The 25124-nt window shown below is 48.2% G+C and overlaps 1 protein-coding gene across 2 annotated transcripts in view; it reads left to right on the forward strand.

The window, feature by feature from the left end:
• MAN1C1 (mannosidase alpha class 1C member 1) overlaps positions 1 to 25124 on the forward strand; it is a 57620-nt gene that overhangs the window by 7599 nt on the left and 24897 nt on the right. For both annotated transcript variants that reach the window (XM_058856344.1, XM_058856343.1), the window contains exon 2: positions 11103 to 11199. In XM_058856344.1, coding sequence (XP_058712327.1) covers positions 11103 to 11199 — 97 coding nt within the window. The remainder of the gene's footprint in view (positions 1 to 11102; positions 11200 to 25124) is intronic.

A 25124-nucleotide genomic window follows, 5' to 3' on the forward strand; every position in this document is an offset into this window, starting at 1 on the left:
CTCATCCAGCAGGGAAATGTGCAGCAGGAGTGTTTCCTCCTGGGCACTCCAGCACTCCCTGGGAGGACACTGGAGCGTGAGGAGCAGCAAGAGGCTGCACTAAACTGAAGTGACTCCCGTGCTTCCCTTCTGCATCTCCTCCTGCTGACAGCCGAGCTGCAGAGTCCCCTGGGTGAGCGAGTGTCTGCTGCACGCCACAACCAAAGGAGAGATCTCTGGCGGCTTTGGAAAGGCCAGTTGTGCTCCTGAGCCTCCTTCCCTGAGCTCAGAGGTAACACAGTGCAGCTTTCTAGGAACGGGAGCCCTGCCTGCTGAAACCCTCCTGCGTCCTTAGGGCCACCAGGCAGCCCCGTGTGTCCCTCTGTGTCACCCAGCCCTGCCCCGTGTCCCCTGCCGCACCATCCTGGTCCTGTGCAGGAGCCTTGCACTGCCCCATCTCCCTGGGGCACTCTGGGGGTCAGTGCTGCACTGAACTTTGGTTTCTCTGTGACCTCTCCCCTCTGTCAAACCCAATTGAAGTTTTCAAGGAGGACGGGCAGACGAGAGCGGAGCAGAAAACGGTTCCTGGGTTTATTTGAGCTAATTGTTCTCAAGGCTGGCATTGAGTGGCAGCCAGGAGCTCATTAGTTCTAATCTGACCTCCAACACTTGCCTTGCGTGGCCCTAGAGCTGTTCTGAGATTTCCTCTCTTAGATATTGCAAGAATAAGGCAGCAAAGTACATGAAATGCAAAGAGATGCAGAAATCCTGCAGCACTAGCAGAGGATGATGATTTACAGTGAATGTTCCTCCTCGAGAGTGTCCCTTCCCTTCAGAGGGACTCGGTGACAGAACTCCTGCTGATTTGTGGAGCGGGATGGCTCTGCAGACTGTCTGTGCTGAGAATTGGAGCCGTGTTAGCAACGTCCGAGCAGCCGCGATTGAAGCAGGGCTCTTGCTCTAATTGTGTTAACATGATTTCCCTGGGCAGGGAGGGAAGTGCAGAACCGTGTACTTTGAGAAGTAACAAAGGATAATTATAAAGTAATCGTGTTTCATCCGTCCTGAAACCCTCCTGCTGCCTGGGTTAGCCAGCAGAATAAAATACAAATAAAATGCTTCCAGTGGAAACGGGATGTTTCTGGCTCTCTTTCCATCTGAGCCTCATTTTTCTCTGGAGTTATCTAGGAAGGACACGTATTTATGCTGGAATTCAGCGCTGATGAACCCAAACAAACCCTTGGCTGATTTCTGGTGCTGTTTTGACTTTCCTGAAGGCCTTTCTCCAGCACCAAGACCACGTCAGGATTGCTGAACCACCGTGGCTGTGTTTGATTATCTTATCTCTCAGAGGTTTGTGCTGGGTGCTGCTGAGCCCAAACAATCAGAAGATCACTGCTGGCTGTGGCTCTGCCCGCTCTCATCGGTGGCTGCACAACAAAATAATTCAAAAGGTCGATTTCAGCTCTGGCTGGTGTAGGACAAGGCCATAGACAGCTCTCTTCTCTTGGTTCTTTCACTTCTGGCTTTCAAAGGCTCAAATAAAATTTAGAGTTGAGTGTTAGGGTGGGGTTTGGTAAGTGGAGGCTCGTTCCTCAGGCCTGAGCAGTTCTGTGGGTGCCACTTCTGCACTGACGTGGAGTCTGTGAGCCAGGAGCTGCCTCCTGCCTCTGACTCTGATGAACCTTTATGGCTCTTTCCTGGAGTTTATTACCCAGATCCTCAAAGCTGCCATTCCTTGCTTTATTCTGTCAGCAGTCCATTAGTCACTGCCATGTGATGGCTGTGCTGGAGCAGTGCCAGGAGCGAGCCTTGATCCCTCTGAGGATGGGAGGCCAAGCCCAGGGAGAGCCAGGCCCCTCCATCCTGCCAGCTGAATCCTGACATTGTTCTCACATCCACCCCACCAACCTCATTTTCATCAGAGATCCGGTGTTTTCAACCTGGTTTGTATGATTTATTGTGGGCTCTGGGACTCTTGGAAGGGTTTATCAGCCTCTGGCTAATAAATTTGCTACTGTGGTCCAAGGATTTCTTGTACCACTTTTGTAAGGTGACAGCTCTGACACGTGGCTCTAGGAAGGCTGTGAGTGAGTTTCTTGTGTCTGTTATTAGCTATTACCTGTGATAAATTATCGGACTAATCTCAGCTGACTACTTAATACTTGAGAGTTGCTCTGTTCCTCTCTTCAGAAGTTCCAATCACGAGGAACTCTGGAAAAGGGAGAGGACAGCAGTGCTCCAATCTGTCCCTTTGAGCAAGGACTACAAAGACAGATGGGGAGCAGGTGAACCAGCAAGAAATCATTAAACTAAACTCATCCTCCCAGATCTCTCCTGCTAAGCCATCCAAGTGTGAGATGAAGCACGAGGTGTGCTGGCAGTCCTCAGCCTCCCTCCTTCTCCTGTTCCAGCATTTGGACTGAGACAAAGCCAGTTTCCAAACAGATGTTCCTCCTGCTCCCTAAATCCATTTTCACAGTGCAGAACAGGAGTGATGCAGGATGACTCTTGGCCTGTATTTACATTTTTTTTCTTCCCTTCTTCCTTTCCTTCAGTTCTCCCATCTGTTTCTGCTGTGTTTTGGGCCCCTGAGCCATCCATGTGTCAGAAGCAGTTCACACCTTGTGGGTGCTGGGGGGAGAGGCAGCTCAGCTGCTGGGCCTGGAGTGGGAGAGGAGAGTGAAGTGAGCTGAGGGAACCTGGCACAGGGGGTTATTCCTTTTGTCTCTGACAGATGTGATGCTTGTGAGGCTGATCATCACTTTTTGTCTCTGAGAATGCTCTGGAAGCGTTCCCTTGGCTGGACAGGAGCTTTTCACTGCTGGAATTGCAGCCCCCCAGAGAAGCCCAGCTCTGCTGGGTCCTGATCTGCCTGGCAGGGTGCTCTGGGCAGGGAAGGTTTTGTTGGGCAGGTTTGCACACAGATACTCTGGAGTTTGCTCTTTCTCCTCCAAGCCCACTGAGGATTCCTGCCATGCTCCCACATCCAAGGCTCAGGGAGTACAAAGCCTCCTCTCCTCTCTGTTTTGTTACTTTTCATTATTGATCTGTTTGACATTTGTCCTACAGGCTCTCAAACACACAGGCCCAACACATTCCAGAGACTTTGTTTCTATTTTGTTTTTATTTTCCTTGAAAAAGAAAAGCAAAATGTTTCCACACCTTTTCCTTTTCTTCCTTCTCCTTGCAGCATTTTGGGTTACTTATGGCTACAGCTCCTTTTGAGCATCCCCCTGGGCTGTGGCTCTGGAGAAATGAGAATCCTGTGCAGATGATATCTGTAGGGGAAAGGAAAAAAAAAAAACCTTCCCTTGTCATAATGCAGGTCTGTAAGAACAATCCTGCGTCGGGTTTGTGTTTCCATCCTTCCCACTCAGCGTGGGGGGATTTTGGGGAGGAGCTGATGGATCCTGGCTCAGCTGTTGCCCATCGTTCACCTGGAATGCTGGGCACTTTCAAGGAGAATTTGTAGTGTGTGTAATTAGGGATTTACAGTGTGCTGTACATGCTCCAAGGGAAGTAGCTGAAATGGAAGAGCCCTCAAGGCAGCCTAGGGGAATGAGACAGTGCCCAAAATCTTAAGAGCTCAGGGAATTTCCTTTGTGGTTTGTGCTGCAGGCACAAAACCCAGGAGGGGACTCTGGTGACATTTCAAGGAGCATCATTACTAGGGAAGCAATTTTTTCCCCACTTTTCTTCCTTAAAGTGTGCTGGAATGCAATAGTGATTGCTAAGAAAAGCCAGCCTGGAGTGGAAAGGACTTGAAAAAATGCAAATTGCAGCGTCACACAATGGGTGCTGGTGGCTTTGTGGTGCTCCTGCTGTCCTGTGTGCCTGCAGCTCAGGGTGTGTTGTGTTTGACAGTCATCTCCTAACACACAACAAGAGTCAGCTTGGGAAGTCATTGGGGTCTAAAAACCCCAAAATCCCTTTTATACAGACCTTAAATTTCTTCCCTGGTTTCCTCCTGCTTACAGATGCTGCTCAAAGAGCTGCTCTGCCCCCTGAGCTGACAGCAAGGGAGATCAGAACTCTTCCTTTGGTTTTAAGCTCGCCTTTCTTAAGTGTCACCACTTCAATTTTCAATCCTTCCTGTCCCCTGCTATTCATTTTCTCTGAGATTGCTGCCACCATCTCCACCCTGGTGTCCCTCACACGAGCCCCAGTCACCCCTGCCCTTCCACACTGACCCCAATCCTTTCTGCAGAGTTCCAGATGATCCCTGGAGTTTCCATCCAGGGAAGAACTCAGATTTCCCAGCTCCCCTTTGCCAGGTGCAGAGCAGATCTCAGGAATTGCCTTTTGCTGCCAGCTCCCTAAACCCAGTGACAGCAGCACCTGTGTGGCCACTGAAGGTGACAGGACTGGGACAGAAGGAATAATTATTGTGTTTATTGCTCTGGAATATCCTGAGTCTGATCAGCTCTAGGGGCTGAGGTGTCAGGGTGGCCAAGAACACAAACTCCTTTTATTCCTATCAGAATTTCCCCTCAAGCTTTGATTCTGGGAAGCAAAGGAAGAGGAGGCTGCAGTTTCCCTCATCTCTCCACTAAATCACCTCGTGCTTCAGTCTAGACTTGCAAATTTGTTCTCCAAACCATTGTCAGCCTCTTCCAGGCCAGCATCTCATTACAGAGCTAACTGCAAAATCAACTGCTCTTGCTGACATGTTTCCTGATTTAGATGCAGCTGGATCCAGCTGGGCTTTAGTGCCTCAGATAGCCCTAGAAGGGTTTTATTTTTTTTTCCCCTCTTGACACAGTTAAATCTAGTTGCATTAGGAATTTAATTAGGTGTTAGTTTAATTGTGGTTTGAGCTCTTTTCTCCCATTCAGCTTTCCTAGCAGGGACTGAGTCAGGGAGACTCTTGAGTTCTATTTCTGTCCTTGCCACAGACACTGACAACCTTGGACTGTTCTGTGCTGGGCTTTTTTCTGTCCTCCCAGTGCAAATCAGGTTCCCAGTCCTGCTTTTCCCCTGGCTGTGGTGGGCAGGGGGTGCTTGGCTCTGCAGATCTGTGGAAAACTCACCATGACCTGGCCAGCTGGGAGCAGCAAGGACGGCTTAAAAGTTCCTTTTTTTCTATTGTAACTTGCTGGAAGGTGATTTCTCCTGACTTCCTAAAGAATTCCCCCATTGTTCCAGTGATGGAGATCAGTTTTCTGAGCAATGTCTTCGGCTGTTGTGCAAGAGAGGGTGAGCTGTGATAGCAGAAAAAAATCCACCCATGCAGCTTTGAGAAGGAGCTGCCAGGAGTCTGCAGAAAGGAATTGAAGCAAAGCCCCACTCACCTGTTGCTGGAATTGCTCTGTTATATTTACTCCCAGATAAAGCTGCCTGTGGCAAGCAATTCCTGTATCTGCCATCTCCCACTGAACTCTCAGCTGATGTGTTTGCAGGCAGGGATGGAAATTTTGGGTGAGAATCCTCCAGGAAGAGCCCCAGGAAGGAGTTCTGTACCCAGGCTGCTGCTTTAGGTGTGGAAAACGAGCCTTTATCTTGTGTTTAAGGAGAACCTGAGCAGAACAGCAGCAAGTGTTAAAAGGGTGAAGCTTTCCTGAGCTTTGGGGGTCATTCCAAAGGGTGTGTTTGGAGAAATCTGCTTTTGGGGGGGTTGGCTGGTGACAGGAGCCAGCCCTGTGCTCTCTGCGAGACCAATCAGCCTGGGAAAGGTGAAATCCCAGTGCTCCAGGGACACCTTCCCCCATCCCAGGCTGCTCCAAGCCTGGCCTTGGGCACTTCCAGGGATCCAGGGACAGCCACAGGTTCTCTGGGCACCTGATGGACCAGGTGAGCTCAGGCTCACAGTGTCCAGAGCACTCTGGATATTTCAATATTCAGTACACCCTGGGTGTTTCAGTGTCCAGAGCACCCTGGGTGTTTCAGTGTCCATTGCACCCTGGATATTTCAATATTCAGTACACCCTGGATATTTCAGTGTCCAGAGCACTCTGGATATTTCAGTGTCCAGCACACTCTGGATATTTCAGTGTCCAATACACCCTGGATATTTCAGTGTCCATGCATTCTGGATATTTCAGTGTCCAGTGCACCCTGGATATTTCAGTGTCCAGAGCACCCTGGATATTTCAGTGTCCAGTGCACCCTGGATATTTCAGTGTCCAATACACCCTGGATATTTCAGTGTCCAGCACACCCTGGATATTTCAATATTCAGTACACCCTGGGTGTTTCAGTGTCCAGAGCACTCTGGATATTTCAGTGTCCAGAGCACCCTGGATATTTCAGTGTCCACTGCACTCTGGATATTTCAGTGTCCATTGCACCCTGGATATTTCAGTATCAGCCCAGAGCAGTGGAAGTTGCCCAGAGGATGTGTCAGAGTCATCAGTGGCGAGCAGAGAGGAAATAGCTGGAGTTGGAGCTGGGATTGTGCTCTCCTGGCTTTCCTTTGGGAGTGACAGGCTCAGGTTTTGCCCCTCTGCCATCAGTTAAAAGGATGAGCTTGATTTAAAGTGGGAGAAGAGAGGGGATGTTGGATTAACACATCCCAGGGTGAGGTGGCGTTTGAAGGCCGATTAAATGGAAATCTCTGCAGTTCCCTGAGAGTTTCATTGCAGGCAGGAGAGAAGATGGCTGCTGGAAAACAGGCAGGTTAGCCAGCCTGCCTTCAAATTGCTGGAGTTCCTATTGGGATCTATTGGATTTACTGTAATCTTTAATTATAAAGTGTAATTACTTTAGGATGGATTACCAATGTTGGTGTCCATCTCCAGGAGTTGCTTGGTAACGTCCCTGGAGCTGCAGCTCCTCCTGCTCTGCACTTCCAGGCTTTCAAAGCCAGGCAGAGGAAGCCTCTGGCTATCAGTGTCTGCCTAAATGAAACATCTCCATCCACTGGAGTGAGCACACTGCCTTTTTGTTATCATTTTGCTGTTACATAAAAGCATTACCAGGGACACGGGCCCAGAGAAGCAACCTGAGAAGTTGCTCAGCTTTCTATTAAAGGTTTTCAAATGAATCCCAGCCTTTTTATAGCATTCTGCCCTGCTGTTTGCCTGGATATTTATATCTCCATGTGATAGTACTGAAGGCAGCAACACAAAATAAACATGATGCTGTTTCATTACCTTTTCTGCAGATCCTGAATTATACAGGTTTATGCAAGTCTGATAAGGGAAAAATACATCCATTATTCCAAATAGAAATGAGTTATCCCGATGTGTTTGAGCAGACTTCTTCCTACAAGACTGACAGTTCTTCTTTTTCTCTCTCTCTTTTGTCATCTGGAAAATTATATTTTATACAGCAGGGGGGAATAAATGGCATTCTTGCAGCTTAAAAACACAAATTGGCACAGGGCTACCACGGGGCAGCAAGGATGTTAAAGGTGGGAAAGAACAGGTCCTGCTTTGGAAACTGCTAGGACAAATAATCTGCTTCCAGCTGCAGGAAAAGGAAGAGAGGTGGGGAAAAAACAAGTTAAGAATACAATGGAGAAAGAAATATTAAAATTCCACTTGCCCCCATGCCCTCCCTTTTTTTTTTTTTAACCCAAACTGGAAATTTCTTTGATATTTTCTAGTGAAATATTTGAAGAGGAGTTGATGGAAGGAGGCTGAAGAGCCACAGAAGTGGTTGTCTTGTGAAGATAATGGCTTTTGTGTAATGTTCCTTGGAAGTGCTTGAAAGGGGCTGATTGGTTGGTATATATAGATTTCATCCTTTAAGCATTTACTAATTATCCCAGTGTAGATGGATAAAATTAATCAAATAGCTGTTTGGGAATGCTCTGCATTTGGAAATCTTCCCTGTTAACAAAAGGAGGGCAAGTGATGGTTGGGGGAAGCTTTCTCTTCTTCCCTCTCATCTCTCTGCTTTTTGCAAGTCCATAAACCCAGAGATCTGGAGTGGTTTCATTAGGAAATGTGCTGAAGATTTGCACATCTCTTCTAAGTGAAAACACTTTCTTGGTCAAGTTTTTTATCCCAAGACCTATTTCCTCATTTCCTGGATCCTCTAAATGCTTTTTGTTCTGCTGCTGCCTCTGTGAAACACAGGTGGCCATGGAAGCCAGGTCCTTTTTGGGTTTGGATGGAGCAAAGAATAAGAAAAATATAAGAATGTAAATGGTGAAAATGATAGTGCAGGTTTCCAGAGTTCAGTTTTGTCATTTCTAGCTGATTTTAATACAGACTTGTCTGGCTGAAACTCTCCAAAGTAACAAGTGACTTACAGGTGAAAGAAAAGAAAGAGCCATCTGACAAATGAAGTTATAAATTTGGAAGTCTCTGCTGTAAATCAGTTGAGACCTGGAGTGCTTAGAATACCAGGGCCAAATAGATAATTGTCTATTAGGTGGCAGATGGCTCAGTGGTGAGAACAAAATCTGAAATTATGGATCTATTTCCATAATTTTTGTGGTTCCGGTGCCATTTTTCAAATGCAAAATGGCACAATGTTAACACTGATGTATTGTGATGTGTCAGGACTGGAATGGCATAAAATATTCACTTCTAATCCTGGTGGCTCATCAGAAATGAGCCTGGAACACCTCAGCACGCACATTCCCCTCCCTCCTGCACCTCCATCCCTTCCCTTCCAGCCTGGAATTTGGGATCTCTGCTCAGAGGAAGCTGCTGAGAATGTGGAGCCCCCATTTTTAGGGTTTTGCAGCATCCCTTGGGTGGTTTGGCAGCTGAGGTGCTAAATTTGGACTGGAGAGGCAGCTGCAGGGAGCCAGAACGGGCAGAGTGGTGCAGATGCTTTTTTGGCTCTTCAACTTTTCCAGTTGCTGCTTTTTGGAGCCGTCAGTGGAGAGAGGAAAAGCTCTGGGATGCTGGGAGATGAAAAGCTGCCACGTTCTGCATCCTGCCTCCCAAATCTGCGGGGTTTAAAGGCAGCCAGCACAGTGTGCTTCACCTGAAGGGATCCTGGTGAGGTGAATCCCCTGCCTCCCTGCTGAGCAGCTCAGGAATGAGCAGAGGCACAGCTTGAGACAGAAATCTTTTGGTGAGGGAGCTTCTTGCAGCAGCTGGAATGGCTGAATAAGCAGAGGAGAGCTGCACGTGGTGGCTCCATCAGAACTCTGAGTCCTGGCTGAAGTGGGGCACTTTGGGGAGGAGGAAAGGAGATTTTCCCTGATGTGGCTGTTTGGGGTGGTTTTCCATCCCCTCCCTGGCGTGGAGACTGTGCAGACTCTGGGTCCCAGGGAGCTGTGGTTCACCCTGCACCCTCTGCAGTGCAGGGGTTAAAGAAGTCCAGGGAAGGAAATAACTTCAAATGTCACACTCAGCTTAAAATGAGGCTGACTCAGAAATACAGCGGGAGGAGTTTTAGGGAACAAAACAGAATCATTTCCACATCCTCTGCGTGTCCAGGCTCCCCATGGAAGGGAGGGTCCTCCTTCCTCAGCTCTGAGAGGAGAAATGAGCCCAGGAGGTGCCTGGCTGATTCCTTTTGGTGCAGGAGCCCTGCTGCTGCCTTTAAAAACACCATCCTTCCTGCTGGCAGCCTCAGGATCCAGCTCTGACACATCAAACCTTCACCCTGCATTGCCCAGAGCTCCTCAAAGATTCACCCTGTTGTGTTCATGAAGAATGAGAACTTCCCTTCTAGAACCTGCTGGAAAAATAAAAAAAACCCAGAGATTTATCCAAAATAAAGTGAACACCTCGAGTCTTCTGCCTGGGACGTGTTTGAGTGCATTTTGGGGAGAGTTTTTTCCCCCTCTCTGGGTCATTATTCAGTTTCCTCAGCAGAGCTCTCCACTGACTTAATTCATCCCACACCGAGTTTTTAAACCCCAAATTGGCTTTATTTGTTTGTCCAGCATTCCATCTCCTGGTGGTGTTGGAGCCTGAGTGTTATCAATCAGTTCAGCAAATGTTTATCCTCCTCCATATGAACAGCTCCAGGAAACTTTACTTTGGAAGCTCGATGTTTAAAAAGGAGGGGGGAATCTGGGGATGTGGCTTTTTGCTAATTAAGGAGGATACTGCCAGGGGCTTGTGATGTTGGGTTAGTGAAACACACAGCTGGAGGGAAGAGGAAGAGCTGAGATGAGAGGAGGAATTTCAGACCAAAGTAACCTGCAGGTTCTGATCCTGAAACAGAGCAGCAAACGCTGCTGCAGACACGAGACAGGAGCGCTCTGTGGAGGAAGGATTTGGTTTAAACTGTCATTTCCCCTCAAAAGCCTGGTCTGAGGGAAGCATTTCAGTCTTATCTTTGTTGGAGAACATGTTTGATTCTCTGAAGCCCCTTCTTCCCCTTTGTTATCTTTTTTTCCCAGGGATTGAATCAAAGGATGTTCAGGTCAGCGCGATGCTGGGCTGGAACTGCTCAGAGCCAGGCTGGGGGGGTTTGAAAAAGCAGATTTATTTAAAGCACTCCTTGGAAGCTGACAAGTCCCACTCTCTCCCAAAGGACACTTGTAGGTTTAATTTTTCCTCCCAGCTGGAGCCAGAGGGGCAGGAGGACAAAAGAAGCTGTGCTGGGATTTGTGTGTGTGTGTGTTGGAACTTGCACAAGCACTGCCCCACAGCCCCCAGGGGAAGGTCAGGGTGCTGGGCCCCAGCTCAAAGATGCCAAAAGGAATTGTTTGAGTTGGAAAGGGCTGCTCAGAAATCACCCAGCCCATTGCAGAGCTCTCTGAAGAAAGCACGGTGGAGTTTTGATAGAAGATAACAAAATGTCATGGATTTGGTCTTTGTGAATGTATTCTTTTAATTAATGGAATGAAAACCTTTGTGCAGTCCCTAAGATCAGTTTCTCCCTGGACTTAGGGACAGATCAGCTTTGGCCTTACATTCCTAGCCCGTTTTAACAACCATTCTGAAATAGGGATGCTCTCAGAAAAAGGCTGGAAATTCAGGGATGGAGACAAGTTTCCACAAATCCCATGTGGTTTGCAGGGCCAGGGTGCAAAGTGGGGTTTTGGTGTGAGATGTGCCAGGTTCTTCACCAGCAGTGATGAGCTGGAGACTTCATCCAACCTCTGGATTCAGCCCCACTCCTCGTGTTCAGTGGGAATTAAGATTTTATCATTAATGGCCCATGGGTTTAGCAGTGAGTGGGAAACTCCCATCGATTCCCAGAGCTCAGGTTTGCAAATTCTCACTTGTGCTGACTCTTTTCATTCCCTTTTCCCCTCCCAGATGATGAAGTTTGCCTGGGATAACTACAAGCAGTACGCCCTGGGGAAGAACGAGCTGCGCCCGCTGACGAAGAACGGCCACATCGGGAACATGTTCGGTGAGTGGGGCTCAATTTACTGCAATTCCCCTTTTTCTGAGGATTTGAAGGTCACAAGTCCAGGGCAGTTTGTCTCTCTGCAGTGCAGGGAGGTGTCTGTCACAGCTTTGATCTCGTCCCTCTGGCTGTTGCAGAGGAGCAAGGCTCTGAATCCCCGTGCTGGAGGTGACCTGTGCGTGTCCAGGGCTGGGAATCTCAGCCCTTGAGCAGCTCCCAGTCCCAGCCTGGCTCACCTCTGTGCAGAGCCAGCACCAAATGTGCTTGGGAGCAGTGCTGAAATCAAAGTGTCTTTATTAAAACATGAAGGCAGCCCAGAGCTGACAATGCTGCTATTTGTCTGAGCTTGTAGGCTTCAGGACCCGACCAAATTGAGCTTTTTCTCTCTCATTTCTCCACTGTTGAGCAAGATGTGAATTCCATGAAATATTGAGTGAATCAATATTAAAAGCTCTTTATACTCTGTGCTAACTGGCTTGTATAATTTTACTCTTTAAAGCAGATTACCTTTTTTTATGTGAGCCACTTTCAGTGCTATTCCCCTGCTCATTCTGGTGGGATACTTGTTGTGGTTTTGGGGTATTTGTTGGAATTTGGGGATATAAATTGTCTTTTTGCTGCTCTGCACTCAGGATTTCCCTGCTCTGCTCCCTGAGCCCAGCACAATGTGCCTCAGCAGCCCTTCCTTTGCCTTCCCTGCCCATCCCTGGGGAATTCCTGCTGTGCAGAGGGCTCTGGGCTCCTTTCCAAGGGATCTGTGTGCAGAGATGATCTCCTGGAGCTCCTCACCCAGAGCAGGGCACAGCAGAGTTCCTCCGGGGGCAGGAGCTGATTTCCCCAGTGCAGAGGATGGGACTGAGGCTTTGGGGAACGCTCCCATCCTCATTTGCACTCTGTGGGTGTCCAGGTCCTTCTCCACATCAGCTCCAGCCTGTGGAGATCTGCTTTGTGTGGAGCCCAACCCTGATCCTGCTCAGCTTTGGGGGCTGAGATGTGGGGAAGTGAAGGTGGGAATGGCATCAGGTGTCTCTGACACCTTCAGCCTGGAGAAGAGAAGGTTTGGGGTGACCCAATTATGGCCTTGCAGGACCTGAAGGAGGACAAGAATGACAGAGAGACCATTTCCCAGGGTGTGGAGTGACACAAGTGGCTGCAGACTGGCAGAGGGCAGGGTTAAATGAGGTATTAGGGACAATAATTTGCTTTTCTGTGGGGGTGGTGAGGCCACATCTGACTCACAGCTGGCTCTGCAGGGCTGGGCTGCAAAGAAGCCCCGTGAACCCTTGGGGAGGTTCAGGGAAGGAGTTTTGGGATTGCCACAGGCTGGGTGTGAGCAGCCACTGCCCCTGGCCAGCTCCTCTCTGCCAGGAGCAGATTTGGGTGGGTTTGGCCTTGGCTTTGCTCTTTCATCCCCCTCCAGCAACAGCCAGGTTGGGTAATTGAGAATTTGCATGGAGTTCAGCAGCAAGTTGAAACATTTTGCAGCTCTTCCACTCTGGTGAGCTTGTCAAAATTCCTCAGAGGAGTGTGCCAGTAAACAGTCAAAAATATTGAAAGCTTTAAAATGCATTTATCATGCTAAAACAATTGACAGTACTTATGCTTGTTTGTAGTGTGCCTGTGAGCACTCTCAAGGAAAAATGCTTTGGAGCAGGAGGATTTGCAGACAATTGCAGAAAAGCAGCTCCATGGTACATTTCAACCTTTCCATGGGCTTTTCCTTCTTCTGAGTGTGCCTGCTAAAGGAGGGCAGCATCAGGCAATCCCTTGGTGCAGCCCTCTCTGTCCCTTTTGCCTTCAGAGATCTGAGAAACGAGGACAGGGCACTGTGGCCTTGCATTGTTGCCCATTCCCCCTCCTGTCACATCAAGTGTCTTTTTATTCCAAACTCCAGATGGAAAGGAGGCAAACCGGGTGCTCTCCAGGCTGGAAATGTCAATATTAAGCTGAGATTTCTCTGCAGCTGCTTCCATGTGGGAGGGGAGGAACCTCTTTGGGGCTATTTTTGAGTGTGTTTGTGTGCATGGGAAGCAATCAAGTTCCTGAAGGGTGATTAAATTTTGCTGTTGTGGATGTGCTGCTGCTCACTTGGAGCCTTCAGTTTGGCAGCCTCAGCCTGGGGGGAGTTGCTCTGGATCAAATATTCCCTCTAGTCCAAGCAGAAATAAAAATGATCTCTGAATTCTGCTCCTACTGAGTGTCCTGCTTCTCCTGCCAGCCAGGAGAGAGCATCCTTCCCCATTTTCCTGCCCAGGAAGGAAAACTTGGATCCCCAGCCCCATTAATCTCTCCAGAGATCCAACTTTGCCACTAACCAGGTATTTTCCAGCTGCTCCACAGGCAGCATTCCCCCTCTCCTGGACTTTGATCTGGTGGCTTGGTCTCACATTCCTGCTGGTGCTCAATGTTCTCCAGCTCTTGTTTCTAAGGCATTTCTCTCATCAAGCCTCTCCCACGTTTCTGGACGGAGTTTATTCACACAGAACTCCTGTGATTGCTGTCATTTACAATCACTGCAGCTCGAGAGCCCTTTCCTTAAACCCACAAGCTGTGCTCCTTTCATCAGCATTAATTATTCATCAGTGATGCTTGTGATCAGAAGTGCCACGCTGAACAGCCCAGCCCGTGGCCTCCAGTGGGGTAAACACGGTTCAGACTCTCAGAAATGTGATGATTTCCCTGGAAATGATGCCATGGGAATGCTCCAGTGGGGCAAACACGGTTCAGACTCTCAGATGTGTGATGATTTCCCTGGAAATGATGCCATGGGAGTGCTCCAGTGGGGCAAACACGGTTCAGACTCTCAGATGTGTGATGATTTCCCTGGAAATGATGCCATGGGAATGCTCCACGAGGGTGGGGGGATGATCTCTGCTGGAACAAACCTCACATCACGAGGTTCCAGTGCCTCCAAACTGCCTGCACAGCTTGGGGGGGTGTTCAGGATGTGAAAAAAGAGGTTCACATAATTTTTATAGAATTTAAAAGTTTAATAAAAAAGACAATTAGGAGAAAAAAATAAAGTGTACAGATAGGGCCAGGTGTCTCTGCATTCACCTCACTGACCAAGGATTGTCCCTTAAAAACAGAACCCTGCTACATATCCATAAATTCTCACACATATCCATAAATTCTCACACATATCCATAAATTCTCACACATATTCAGACATTCTTCTTAGGATCTTTGGTGTTCTTCTGTTCAGTTTTCTCTTGCCCCCTTCCCAATAGATCAATCCTCTTGGCACCATTGAGATTTACATTCCCTGATCACAGAAATGCAATAAATTCCTCCCCCAGAGTTCTGGTCACTGCTGTCTTCATCTGGATAAGATAATTTACAAATGCAGGAGTTCTCCAGCTATTTCTTTTTTTCCTCAGTCTTTGGGTTATACAAACAAAAGCAGTTTTTATTTTAATACTATGCCATAGCCTAACATATATGTATTATACCACTATTTCTAAATTTCATCAATAACAGAAATAAAGAAAACTATATTAATACAACAAAATTTCTCATTCTTATACACATAACATTCATTTTAATATTTGCCAAAAGCCAACAATATAAAATGTATCTATAACAAGGATTATCTGCAGGATTTCCCAAGGAAAAGCTGCAGGATTTTCCAGGCACTGCTCAAACCATGCCCCAAACCTGCTGCTTTAGGAACATTTAAGGAAAATGCCACAGCTGAGCTTGAGGCTGGAGATGTGCAGGTGCAAACTGTGCTCCCAGTGCTGGTGCAGTTATTTTAACCCTTGTCAAGCAGCTCAGCACTGCTGCCTTTGGTGCTGGAAGGATTAAATTCAGCGATGTTTGCAAATGTTGGCTCCCTCGGAGCGGGGAGGGCAGCTCTGTGTGTCACAGCCCCTGAAATGCACCTGTCACCAGCAGCTCCAGAGCACTGCATTATTATTCTGCCCACTCCCCAGCTCTGTCAGAGCCACTTATTTTTCTGACAAAATGTTTTTAAAATCCTGTTAGCTTCACAGAGCTTCTGTAGCTACGGGAGAGTGAGCTGGCATCTCGTTCTGCTCGTGCATCAGCTGAATTGTCAGTTACATTTTGATTGCACAGTCTTTTAACAATGATAAGGTGAGAAGCCTGATTTTCAGATATCTCTTGAAGTGTGCAGTGCTGGCAGCAGAAGAATCTTTCTCTGACTTCTAACCTGAGCCAATTTGCTCTCAAATCAGTGACAGCAAATAAATATGGAACCTTGCTGTGCTGTTAGGTGTTTTTCACCACCTAAATGCACGTTGTTTTATTAATTCTAGTTTAAAAATAGCAAGCCTTAACCAGGTTTCTCCCCTTTTTTCCTCTTTCCCCACTCAATATCATGCCTGGAATCACGAGTTGCCTCGTTGCAGCCATTGCTCCTCTCAGCATATGCTGAATTTCTGCAGCGTGGCGAGGCTGGTGGCAATCCAAGTGACAACAGGCAGGACAGTGCCAGGTCAGAGAGCTGTGCCAGCAGCTGGACTGAGAGGACAGGAGGTGTTTACACCTCATCCTGCAGCAGGGCTCTGCTGTTGCTCCACGTTTGATTGCCTGGTGACAGCGCAGAGTGGAGAAATTCCTGGAAAAATCCGTGGCTGCCTGGGCTGTGTTTGTGTGCTGGGCTCAGACTCTGGCCTGAGCTTTGGAGACAGGAGGTCACTGGCCTCAGCTGCCTGGAAATGGGGCTGGTTTGGCTCTTCAGGATGAAAAAAGGGGATGAAATGGCTGGGGAAGAAAAGCAGTGAGCACAGAGAGGCCTCTGGAAAGGACAAAACCGATTGTCCTGAGGTCCAGAACCTTCAGGTTTGTTCTGCCTGACAAATCCCACCTCACTTTGTCACTGCTCGGTGGCACTGTGACCTGCCAGGCTCAGATCTGGAGGGAGATTCCAGGAATCCCACTGGAAATTCCAAAAATCCCCACTGGATTTAACACCCCCAAGCTCCTGTGACAGCAGCTTTTAACAGCTCTGGGGTGCTGGACCCCAAAATCTCCCAAGTGCCAGGGTTAGTTCCTCCAAGCACCCAGCTGAACCAAACATTTTCCCAAATTTGAACATTTCCTGCTTCCTCCATCCAGGATTTAGCAGGCAGCAAACACACCCACCTCAATTAGAAGCAACAGGACTTGGTCTGTGAATATATAACAGAGAGGTAATTGAATGAAAATATTAATTCAGCAATATCCCAGCTAGCCAGAAGAGAAATGGGAACCTCCAATTGTGCAATCACTTACTGCACCTTTTCTGTCTTTGGGTCTCTTTCCCTGTGATCACAAAATTGCAAAACCCTGGAGAGTCCTTTTATGTGATTAAAATAATAATAATAATAATAATAATAATGGCACTCTTAATTTCTGTGATGAATTATGCCTGCTGCCTATTGCACATGACAGTGGATGCTTGGCTCCATTAAAGAGAAAAATACCTTGTAATGAAGATGTTGCTGCAACTCTGTTGTTCCCTGGCATCATCATCATCTTTTTTTTTTTTCCTTTTTCATGTATAATGTTCCCCAGATGAATCATTTTCAGGAGGGCATTTTGAATTGACTTTGGCTTTTGCTGTCAGTGGAAACTGCAGCAACAAACTTATTTCCTGGCAGCAGGAAGCAGGGAATCAGGATGTCCTCCAAATCCCAAACTCGCTGGAGTCTGGCTGTGTGTTGGAGCTGACATTAATCCCTGTTGTGGGGTTTTTATTTCCCCTCTTTTGAGATCATTCCCAAGTTAATTAATCCATCAGGAGATCTATCCCCACTCTGCTCTCACCTTGGGTCCTGCTGGCTCAAATTAGGCTCTGCTGGGTCCTAAAACTCACACGGGGGTTTAAGCTGATCAGGGTGGCTCAGCTGACTTCTCAGTTTGAAATATTCATTTCAAAAGTTTAAACAGGGAAAAAAAACCCCAATGTTTCACCTCCAGCCCTCCTCAAACACCTTCTGTGTTCCAGCATCAAACCTGGGGCTTCAGCATCATCTGGGGCTGGGCAGGGACTGCTGAAAAAATGTCATTTGGACCCAGTGGGTTCATCTTGGATTTACATCTTAGCAAAGAGATAAAGTCAGAAAGGAGAATTGGCTGGAAAAACTGGGACCTGAGAGCCCAGACTGGGGGAACTGGGAGCCCAGACTGGGGGATTTGGGAGCCCAGGCTGGGGGAACTGGGAGCCCAGAGTGGGGGATTTGGGATCACAGGTTGGGGGATTTGGGATCCCAGACTGGGGGATTTGGGATCCCAGACTGGGGGATTTGGGAGCCCAGGGTGGGGGATTTGGGAGCCCAGACTGGGGGATTTGGGAACTCAGACTGGGGGATTTGGGAGCCCAGATTGGGAGATTTGGGAGCCCAGACTGGGGGAATTTGGGAGCCCAGACTGGGGGATTTGGGAGCCCAGACTGGGGGGATTTGGGAGCTTAGATTGGGGGGATTTGGGAGCCCAGATTGGGAGATTTGGGAACCCAGACTGGGGGATTTGGGAACCCAGACTGGGGGATTTCAGAGCCCAGACTGGGGGATTTGGGAACCCAGACTGGGGGATTTGGGAGCCCAGGGTGGGGGATTTGGTAGCCCAGACTGGGGGATTTGGGAGCCCAGGGTGGGGGATTTGGGAGCCCAGACTGGGGGGATTTGGGAGCCCAGACTGGGGGGATTTGGGAGCCCAGGGTGGGGGATTTGGGAGCCCAGACTGGGGGATTTGGGAGCCCAGACTGAGGGATTTGGGAGCCCAGACTGGGGGATTTGGGAGCCCAGACTGGGGGATTTGGGAGCCCAGACTGGGGGATTTGGGAACCCAGACTGGGGGATTTCAGAGCCCAGACTGGGGGATTTGGGAGCCCAGACTGGGGGATTTGGGGGCTCTGGACACAGCTCAGCCTGGGCCTGTCCCAGCAGCAAACTGGGTGAGCTCCTCGTTATCTCCACACAACCCCATTAATCATCCCAGCTTCCTCACGAGCTTCCTGAACTTTCCACTGACCCCAAACTGAGTCTGGAGCTTAATGAGGCCTGGAAGTGGAGAGAGCGCCTTGGGATTTGTCAGAAGTGCTTGGCGCAGCAAAACGGGGGAGAAAGAAACAAAACAAGAAATAGAAAAACAACCATTAGAGTAGCAAATGGCAGCAGAAAAAGGGAGAAAATTGCATTGAGCTGGGAGTGGAGAGGGTTCTGTGGGGTCTCTGTGGGCTGTTCCTGAGAGAGGAACAGGCAGAGATGTGGAGGAAGCCACACGTGAGCGGCCCCGTGGCGGAGCACACACGGAACAATCAGGCTGGAGCTATTTTTTAATCCTTTTTTTTTTCAAGCTCTGGGTGGATTTTAAAACACAGCGAGCTCGTCCTTAAGATTTTTTCCCTTCTTTTCTTTTGATATTTTCTTTAAGCACCCCATTATGGATGTTGCCTGTGCCTCATTCTGGACACTAATTATGCGGAAATAATTGTCTAATCTTCAGAGATATTGAGCGTGTGATTAAAAGGCAGCCAGCTGAGAGTGGGTGGAGTTGGACTGCTCACAGATCCAGCTCTGGATTAGGAGGATTTGGTGGCAGCTCCACAGCAAAAGCTGAGTTGGAGGCTTGGCACTGGTTTGAGCAAACATCCAGCTCCAGGGGCCTGGGCACGGTCCTGAGTTTGGGAATCCCAGGGAATGTGGGGCTGGATGGGGCTTGGAGCAGCCTGGCAGGGTGGGAGGGGTCCCTGCCCATGGCTGGGATGGGATCCATGGGATCCATGGGATGGGATCCATGGGATGGGATCCATGGGATGGGATCCATGGGATGGGATGGGATGGGATCCATGGGATGGGATCCATGGGATCCATGGGATGGGATCCATGGGATGGGATGGGATGGGATCCATGGGATGGGATGGGATGGGATCCATGGGATGGGATCCATGGGATGGGATCCATGGGATGGGATGGGATGGGATCCATGGGATGGGATCCATGGGATCCATGGGATGGGATCCATGGGATGGGATGGGATGGGATCCATGGGATGGGATGGGATGGGATCCATGGGATGGGATCCATGGGATGGGATCCATGGGATCCATGGAATGGGATCCATGGGATGGGATGGAATGGGATCCATGGGATGGGATCCATGGGATGGGATCCATGGAATGGGATCCATGGGATGGGATGGGATGGGATCCATGGGATGGGATGGGATGGGATCCATGGGATGGGATCCATGGGATGGGATGGGATGGGATCCATGGGATGGGATGGGATGGGATCCATGGGATGGGATCCATGGGATGGGATGGGATCCATGGAATGGGATCCATGGGATGGGATGGGATGGGATCCATGGGATGGGATGGGCTTTCAGGTCCCTTCCCACCCAATCCACTCAGGGATTCCATAGGGAGGTAAATGCCAGACCTGGGGCTCCTGACTGCCCTGCTTGGGCTGAAGGTGTTTTTTTGGGAATGCTCAGGGCCAGGTGTCCTCTGGCCACCGCTTGCAGTCAGATTCTTTATGAGATTTTTGCCAGAATCACAAAACTGGGCTTGGAGAATTCCTTTCAATTCCTCTAAACCCAAGCACTGAGCCAGCAGCACCCCTGTGTTCAGCACTAACCCACATCCACACATTTCTGAGCACTCCCAGGGCTGCTGACTCCACCACTTCCCTGAGCAGAAGCTTCCAACACTTGATAACCCATTCACTGAAGAATTTTCCCCAATATCCAACCTAAACCTCCCCTGAGGCTGTTTCTTGTCCTGTCCCTGGGTGCCTGGGAGCAGAGCCCAACTCCCCTCTGGCTCCAGCTTTATTCCAGGAGGAGTTTGCAGACACAACCCCCCCTGCACCACCAGGAACTGCATAAAAAACCAGAGCAGGTTAAGAATATTTTAAAAATAACATTTTTAGCTATGCCTTTTAATGGTGGAAATATCTTGAGACTCGTGGGTTTCTTACCTTTATCCCTCTGTATTTTAGCTTTCCCTTGTTTATTCAGAGGAGATGGAAACTGTGCAGCAAAAGCAAACCCACTTACTTTGGTTTTAATTCACTTGGTTTCCACTCCTGAAACTTCTGAAGAGATTAAACAGGTTCCAAACTGGCTTTGCTGTGTTGGATTTCACATTTAGGACTTAACTGCTTTATCACATCATTTTGTGCTGCTGCTGAGGTTTCTTTCCAGCCTCATTATGTATCTCATTGGATATTCATCTGGATTAGTGTTAGATTTTGACATTTTTCTATTCACCTCCAGGAGATCATATATCAAATGGGTCCTGCTGCAGAATTTCTTCCTCTGTAATTTCTCCAGGTGCTTGTTTCTGATTTTTTTTTTTTCTCATCTCTGCTGGCTTTTTGGGGGAGAGAAGTCCCTTATCTCACTTAATCAGTGGGTTTAACTTCCTCCCACAGGACATCAACTTTCAGATTTGTCACTGCTGCCGGGGCTGGCTCTGTGTGCTCAGAATGCTGTGGCAGGCATTTGTCACTCCAAGACCTTTATGCTTTCACAAAGTATTTCCTTTTAGCCTCCCAGGATTGTTCCTGTCTCTAGAGAGGATTTTTTTGGAAGTTCAAGGAAATCCCTTAGCCTTTGCTTGAGGCATCAGTGTGAGACACAGGGAGGATTTTATTTTTTTGGACTGACTAAAATTGTTCATCCTTCTTCTGATGTTTTATTCCCAACACCACTTCTGCACCCTAACACACTTTATATGGGGAAAAAAAGGGAGAAAAAGTTCAGTGCAGGAAAATGAAAGCGTTTTGAGAGAAAGTTCTAAAGGCAGAGGTCGTTTCCTACTAATTTCAATATAGACAGAATTTATCTCTCAGGTACAAACACAGGATTAAGAACACCTAAGTTATTCCTGTATCTCTCCACAGTGCTTTCATCTGAACACAGGATCATTCAGATCAGAACTGGGGTCATTTCCTCACAGAGCTGGGGGTGGGAAAACATAAACTGAATTCTGAACTGGGGATCACAGCATTAAACACAAACTGAATTCTGAACTGGGGATCACAGTATTGAACACAAACTGAATTCTGAACTGGGGATCACAGTATTAAACACAAACTGAATTCTGAACTGGGGATCACAGTATTAAACACAAACTGAATTCTGAACTGGGGATCACAGCATCAAACACAAACTGAATTCTGAACTGGGGATCACAGCACTGAACACAAACTGAATTCTGAACTGGGGATCACAGCATTGAGCACAAACTGAATTCTGAACTGGGGATCACAGTATTAAACACAAACTGAATTCTGAACTGGGGATCACAGCACTGAACATAAACTGAATTCTGAACTGGGGATCACAGCATTGAACATAAACTGAATTCTGAACTGGGGATCACAGCATCAAACACAAACTGAATTCTGAACTGAGGATCACAGCATCAAACACAAACTGAATTCTGAACTGAGGATCACAGCATCAAACACAAACTGAATTCTGAACTGGGGATCACAGCACTGAACACAAACTGAATTCTGAACTGGGGGATCACAGCATCAAACACAAACTGAATTCTGAACTGGGGATCACAGCACTGAACATAAACTGAATTCTGAACTGGGGATCACAGCATCAAACACAAACTGAATTCTGAACTGGGGATCACAGCACTGAACACAAACTGAATTCTGAACTGGGGATCACTGCATTGAACACAAACTGAATTCTGAACTGGGGATCACAGCATTGAACATAAACTGAATTCTGAACTGGGGATCACAGCACTCAGGGATGGGTTTACAGCAGCCTCAATTGCTCTGGTTCATCTCCATTTCCAAGCTCCACTCTGCTGTGTTCTGCCAGGAACAGAGGGAACTCAAGAACAAAGAACCTCAGGATCAAGGTTTGCCCGTGCAGGAGGGCAGAGCTTTCATGGACTTCTCCTTGAGGCAGCTGGAAGTGGAAGTTGCCTTCAGGCATTAAAATTAACACCTTTTGCCTAGGCTAGAACATTCCTTCTCTCTGTTGGCAGGCTCCATCCTGGTTGCTGTGGGAACCAGCATTTTTAATTTCCTGACTTTTGTGTGTACATCCCAAATTGTCGCTGTGATGTTCTCTGTCACTGAGGTAGCTCTGGGAAAGGTTTGCAGGGGGATGGAGCCATCAGGAAGGATTTTATGGAGCTCTTCCTTCCCTCGGGATCGCTCTGCTGCCTCTCCCAGGGGCATCTTCAGGTGGATTTTTGGAGACCTGCAGTTCCCACTCATCTCAGGGAGCAACAAAACACAAAAACACCAGCGAGGGGTTTGTTTGTGCTTGTCTTAAAGTGCTGGCAGGCAATTCTGCCTCAGTGCTTTCCAGCTTTAAAGCTTGTCCTGGTGCCTGACCCCTCTGTCCTGCAGAGTTAAGCTGTGACTCCCTGGCCTTTCCCTGGGGATGTGCAGAGTGCTTCTCCTTCTTTGCAGCATCTCCAGAATGTTGTCAACTTTCCTCCAGCCTTCTCCCCTCCAGGCTGAGCAGCCTCAGACCTAGCCAGCTTTAATTGCAGGTCCCATTCCTCCTGCTGAGCCCTCTGGAATCTCCAGATGCAGCTGGAAGGAGACTCTGTGCCCTTTCTTGTGCGAGAATTCATCATTCCTCATCCTGGGGTGGGCTTTGCTCCTTTTTCCCATTCCAAAGTCATTGGTTTGAGCTGGAAATCGTTGGTTTGAGCTGGAAATCCTTGGTTTGAGCTGGAAATCGTTGGTTTGAGTTGGAAATCCTTGGTTTGAGCTGGAAATCCTTGGTTTGAGCTGGAAATCCTTGGTTTGAGCTGCATTTCCTGGGTAAGGCTTTCACAAGAGTGCTGCCTCACCATTTATTCCTTCTGCTTCACGGTTCGTTGTGCTTCCCCCGGGGCAGGATGCGCCGTGTGGCCTTATTGAATTGCATCCCGCTTGTTTCTGACTATTTTCCCAATTTGCAGAGATTATTTTGATATCTAATCCTGTCAAGCAGCATACTGGAGAGCATTTGGAGGCTTTCAGCTGGGGTCTTGTTGGTGTGACTTTAACAATATGGGAGAGAAAGGGAAGAACACGGACAGATGGTCCCAAGTGATGGAGTTGCAGTGGTTTAATGTGTTTGTGCTCGTGGTAATGGACCATTTGCATTCTCCTGACCCACTGCATTCACAGAGAAAATGTGTTTAGATTCTTCCATCGATGATTATGAAGGTTCCAGGCTCAGCTCATGGCAGGTGCCAGGCCCCATGCTGAACAGCACAATTAATCCTGTTAATTCATTTTGAGGCCAAGGGTGGTTTTGTTTCTTTATCACTGAATTCTCTCTCATTTCTGGGAGGTGATGTTTGCTGGGCTGGGCTGTGGATAAAACCACAAAAGGAGTGGTTTTACAGCCCCAGCTTCAAGGTGGTGCCTGCTCTGCAGAGCCCATCCAGAGCAGATCAGATCTGAGAGAAATTCACTGTCAGGAGTTCCAGGCTGTGCTGTCATAACACATCTGCCACTTTTTGGGAAGTGTGTTTGGGAAGCAGAAGGGCACCTTCTTCTGATTGTTCTAATGAAGCATCTCCCCTTTGAATTGGGAGGTGAATTAGCAGCCTGTGCTCATTAGCTGCTACCTGTGGCTCTGGCAGAGCAGGATAATAGCTGCAGGTAGGACGTGTGTGTTTGTTTTAATGGGCCTCTTGGGACCCCTCACATTAAATGCTGCAGGTCCTCAAGGAGGTCTGTGGAGGAGCAATAAATTGAATATAATCAGATTACCTTTAACCACTCTAAAATTAATTTCAAACAGCCAGAACAGGGAGGCACCAGCAGTGTTTCGCCCCAGCTGTTGTTTTGCGCTTAACCTCCTTGAACTGCTCCTCCCAGAAGTGCTCCTGGCTTGTCAAATGACCCATCTTTGTCAGAAATAATTACCTCTGCCTCGCCAACATCTGAGCCCCACTGCCCAAAACCAGGAGGAAAGCTCTTTCCCAGAGGAGCATTTGAACGATGATCACTTCCAATTTCCTGCTGAGCTCTCCCAGAGCTGCCTGTGTGTCACTGGAGACAGATGGGAGGCACGTGGAGAGTGGATTTGCAGCATCTCTGCTGTATCAGGGATTGTGCTCCCAGCTCCAGGGAAAGCTCCCCTCCTCCGTGACACTTTGAAGCAGGAACAGTTTGATCTGAGCTCCAGGAGGTGTTGGAGTCGTGCAGGGATGAACCAGAGCTGGGTGGTGGAGGATCACTAAATGTTGAAAGATGGTTGGAGAAACTGGGGAAAAGAGGATTAAACTGGGGAGTAGTGCCAAGTATTAAATATTTAAGAATCAGTTGGCAATAGGTGTTTATCATATGTCTGCTCTCCCATTCCTCTCAAGGAATAACTTATCTTATTCATTTTTGTGCTGAACACCTTTCTTCTCTTTTTCTTTTTTACCCAGGGCATAATAAGAATATTGCTAACCCATTCCCCCCAGCCTGCCCTCCTCCAGACTCTCCTTTGCCCTGTCCCTAAAGGAGCCCAAACTCTCATTTTGTGTCTCTCAGCCATCGCTGGTTCAGGGCAGAGCTGCCACTGCTGCTTCAGCTTGAACGATAGCCTTAATTCTCCAGGGGAAATTGATATTTGAAAAACATGAGTGGTTTGTAATCCAAAAAAAAAAGCCATTTCTTCCCCAGCTGGAACACAGCCTCTATTAAATTTGATTATAGCAGCCTAAAAGGCAGCACTTGAAGCTGCCTGTCTGGTGCCAGCTTTACCTGTGCAGCCCATATGCTGAGGCTGGCATTCATCAGCACTTCCCCAGAACCTGGAAGATCCCTCCTGTTGACAACAAAAAGCAGAGTGAGCTGTGGTGTGAGCCAGATGTTTGGGTGATTTCCCTCATTCCAGCCCTCAAAGTTCCTTTGCTGGAGGTGGGAGGCTCAGCCTGGGTTTGGCAGATGGAGATTTCGGGGTTGTGCTGCCTCTGATGTGTCCTGGGCTCTGCTCCTTCC

Source organism: Poecile atricapillus, chromosome 24 (assembly GCF_030490865.1).
Source record: "Poecile atricapillus isolate bPoeAtr1 chromosome 24, bPoeAtr1.hap1, whole genome shotgun sequence".
Classification (NCBI taxonomy): Eukaryota; Metazoa; Chordata; class Aves; order Passeriformes; family Paridae; genus Poecile; species Poecile atricapillus.